Source organism: Xyrauchen texanus, chromosome 4 (genome assembly GCF_025860055.1).
Source record: "Xyrauchen texanus isolate HMW12.3.18 chromosome 4, RBS_HiC_50CHRs, whole genome shotgun sequence".
In the NCBI taxonomy this organism is placed as follows: domain Eukaryota; kingdom Metazoa; phylum Chordata; class Actinopteri; order Cypriniformes; family Catostomidae; genus Xyrauchen; species Xyrauchen texanus.
This window is the reverse complement of record NC_068279.1, coordinates 34,414,564-34,417,893: the sequence shown is the minus strand read 5'-3', so window position 1 is coordinate 34,417,893 and position 3,330 is coordinate 34,414,564. Positions and strand designations below refer to the sequence as shown.

At 35.5% G+C, this 3,330-nt stretch overlaps 1 protein-coding gene across 1 annotated transcript; it reads right to left on the bottom strand.

Annotated features, from left to right (window-relative positions):
• Positions 1 to 1,650: 1,650 nt before the first annotated feature.
• On the bottom strand, positions 1,651 to 3,035 carry LOC127643063 (cytochrome c oxidase subunit 7C, mitochondrial-like). Its single transcript, XM_052125613.1, has 3 exons — positions 2,877 to 3,035; positions 1,882 to 2,019; positions 1,651 to 1,739 (listed from the first exon to the last, which is right to left on the bottom strand). The coding sequence occupies exons 1-2, from the start codon at positions 2,949 to 2,951 to the stop codon at positions 1,903 to 1,905; spliced, it is 192 nt and encodes a 63-aa protein (XP_051981573.1). The 5' UTR covers positions 2,952 to 3,035; the 3' UTR covers positions 1,651 to 1,739; positions 1,882 to 1,902.
• Positions 3,036 to 3,330: the final 295 nt, after the last annotated feature.

The window sequence follows — 3,330 nt, the reverse complement described above, 5'->3', positions numbered from 1 at the left end:
TAACATAAACTCATGCAACTACATGTCATGCTTAACACAATCAAACTATGGTTAACAGCAGCTTTGGGAGTTAAACTTTGCTAACTTGATACAAGTCTGGAAACTTTGAAGACAATGACTTCACAATTTTCAGACCTTGATCACTCCTTAAAGTTGGTGCATATATAGGCCTACAAATTTTACAGAATACATGAATGAGCACAAGAAAAACCTCTGTGAAGTTGGCACCCCATTTAATTATATAATCACCAAAACTATTATTAGTTTGTGCTAATTTGTGCTGTAAAAACGAACGTTTGTGCTGGTATGGTGTTTGAGATATTAAGCATTCGTTTTTGGGCTGTGTGACGTCACACTCCACCCCATCTCGTTCAAATCGATCCAATCCCGTGCCGATCGTTTGTGCTCGATTTGTGCCATTAAAACAAACGTTGTAACCATTTCCATTCCTTAGAAATAACAGATTTAGTTTGGGGCAGTGATGTCACTTTCTACCCAATGTCATCCAAATCGCTCTAAACCGGTGTCATTATTTTGTGCTTTTGGAAAAAAAAAATTACAAATGTAATGGTGATCGTTTTTAAAATATAAAAAAAAATAAGTTTAAGTGACGTCACTCTTCACCCCATGCCGTCCGAATCGCTCCAAATTGGTGTCATTTGTTTGTGCCATTAAAATGAACACTTTATCTATTTCCATTCCTTAGAAATAACAGATTTAATTTGGGGCAGAAAAAAACACAAAAAAACAAACAGGTCAGAAAACGAGGTCGAGATGAGGTGAACGCATTACTGACGTCACAACATCTTTGTGACGTTCTTTCAACATCACAAACCAGCACAAATCGAGCACAAAGGAATGACACCGGTTTGGAGCGCTTTAGACGACATGGGGTGGAAAGTGACGTCACTGGCCCGAATTAAATCTGTTATTTCTATGGAATGGAAATAAAGTGTTAATTTTAACGGCACAAATGGAGCACAAACGAATGACACCAGTTTGGAGCGATTCGGATTTCATGGGGTGGAGAGTGACATCACTTTTCTTAAACTTATTTTTGTTATATTTTAAAAACGATCAGTTACAGGATTTTTCATCAGCACAAACGAATGACACCAGTTTGGAGCGATTCGGACGGCACGGGGTAGAGAGTGACGTCACTTTTCTTAAAAACACTCTTGCTATATCTAAGGGAAATATTTACATTGTTTGTTTTAACGGCACAAACAATCAGCACAGGTTTGGATCGATTTGAGCGAGATGGGGTGGAGAGTGACGTCACACAGCCCAAAAACAATGCTTAATATCTCAAACACCAAACCAGCACAATCGTTAATTTTTGTGGCACAAATCAGTACAAACGAATGGAATAGTTTTGGTGATTATTTAATTAATTATATGGGGTGCCAACTTCATGGTCAAGAAACTGGTCACCTTTTATCTGTCAGCAAATCAGAAACAACAATAAGGAGAATTCTCCTTTTTTAAGATTAGATGAAGGTACATCAAGTCTGCCCTTTATACTTTAATTATCAGTTGATCCTCCTTTGGAGTAGCCTACACTTACATGTCTACAGAATAAACTAAAGCTTAACCAATTCTTTCAAGTTTTTGGAAAGAATGGGACAAAAAAATTAGATACAAGCATAATAATGTAATCTGTCATTTTATTTACAATAACATTATAGAATTCACACCAGAAGAAATTTAGAGCTGTGCTGCACAAGATTCACATTGACCTAAAAGGAACAAAACACAAAAGACAACACAAAGACATAATTATTATTAATGGACATTCAGAGACAAGAATGTGTATTCAAAATGTGCATGATTTAAAGTTAATTGGCTCAATTAAAAAATGTGGATTCTAAAGAAACTTACAATGTGTAACTGATAGGAGCTTCACTTCTTTAGAATCTGATGCCTGACAACGATGAATGGGAAGGCAAATCCACTGCCAAAGAACAGGACCATCATGCCCAGAAGCCTCCACTTGTTCTCTACTGAGAATGGCAGGTTCTGCCAAAAACAATAAAAAAAAAATAAAAAAGGTTTTTTTTTTTTCTTCCAGAAAATGTAAACATTTTAAACCACATTCAACATTAACTATCCTTATGTTGTTCCTTTTTTTTTTTTTAAAATCCATTTTCCAATTACAAACACTGTCTAAAAATTAATTAAACTGAATAAGGTCTTGGTGACCTTACCAATGCTTGAAGGACTACAAAACTTCTATAGATGTCAGTCCTGCTCAAACCCTTCCAAGTGTCTAAATTCTTAGTCATGTGTCTTCGTGTTTAACTAAGTACAATATAAGTCTCAGAATGTATTAATTTCATAGACAAAATCATCTTTCAGATCAAACACACTTACCGGAAGACTATTATAGCAATCAGCAGCTCAACATTAAGTCAAGGACATTAAACACTTTCATAGAATTATGTATATAAAAAAATTAAACCTCCTTTCATATTGAACATAAGACATCCATGCATATTGAGAATCAGCGAAGGTCTTCCTTGACGTATAATATAACATACAAGAGGCGCTGTGGCCTAACCAGCTACATACGATAAGTTAATGATTCAGTGACTTCTATATAGATTTTTTTTTTTTTTTAAACATAGTTTATTAAAAACAATCACAACTAATGTTTTAACATTTTGTTAACAAATCTATGTAAACAGAGCCAAACGCTGCACCATCTTATTTAATTTTAGATTTTAATCACGTTGCAGGTGAAACTAAAGCGCCGTCCGGTTAGGCTTCAGATGAGTGCAGGCCATGTGTCGGCGATTCATACAGCCGCGGAAGCTTCACTTAGACAGGCATTATTAATAAATGTTGCTCATATTATTATTACTTTAATTTTTTACCTTTCCTGGTCCCTCGGCATAGTGACTGGAGCGAACCGCAGAGGTTGCAAATCGTCGCACGGCTTGTCCGAGCATGGTTCGGAGGCAAAGTGTGAAAGCTCTTCTTGATGTGACTGAACGACCTTCCTGAAGACAGGGAGAAGAACAGCTCTATGGGTAATGTAATGATCACACAACGAGGGCTGATGGGAAACGTAGTTTTAGCTTGTATGTTGTCACTTAAGTATTGTATATTTGTATCTGTATATTATCACTTGTAATGTCTCTGTTTTTGTTATCTGCCTAGGGACTACAGATGTAAATTAGCAATGTTGCTAAATGTTTACCTTGTACTGGTATACTGATGTTCATGAACATGTATTGTCTCTATTGAATAAAAAGATAAATAAATAAATATTCCAACTTTGGTTAAAAAAAATTTGAGAAAAAAATACGGTTATTTTTATTTATGTTT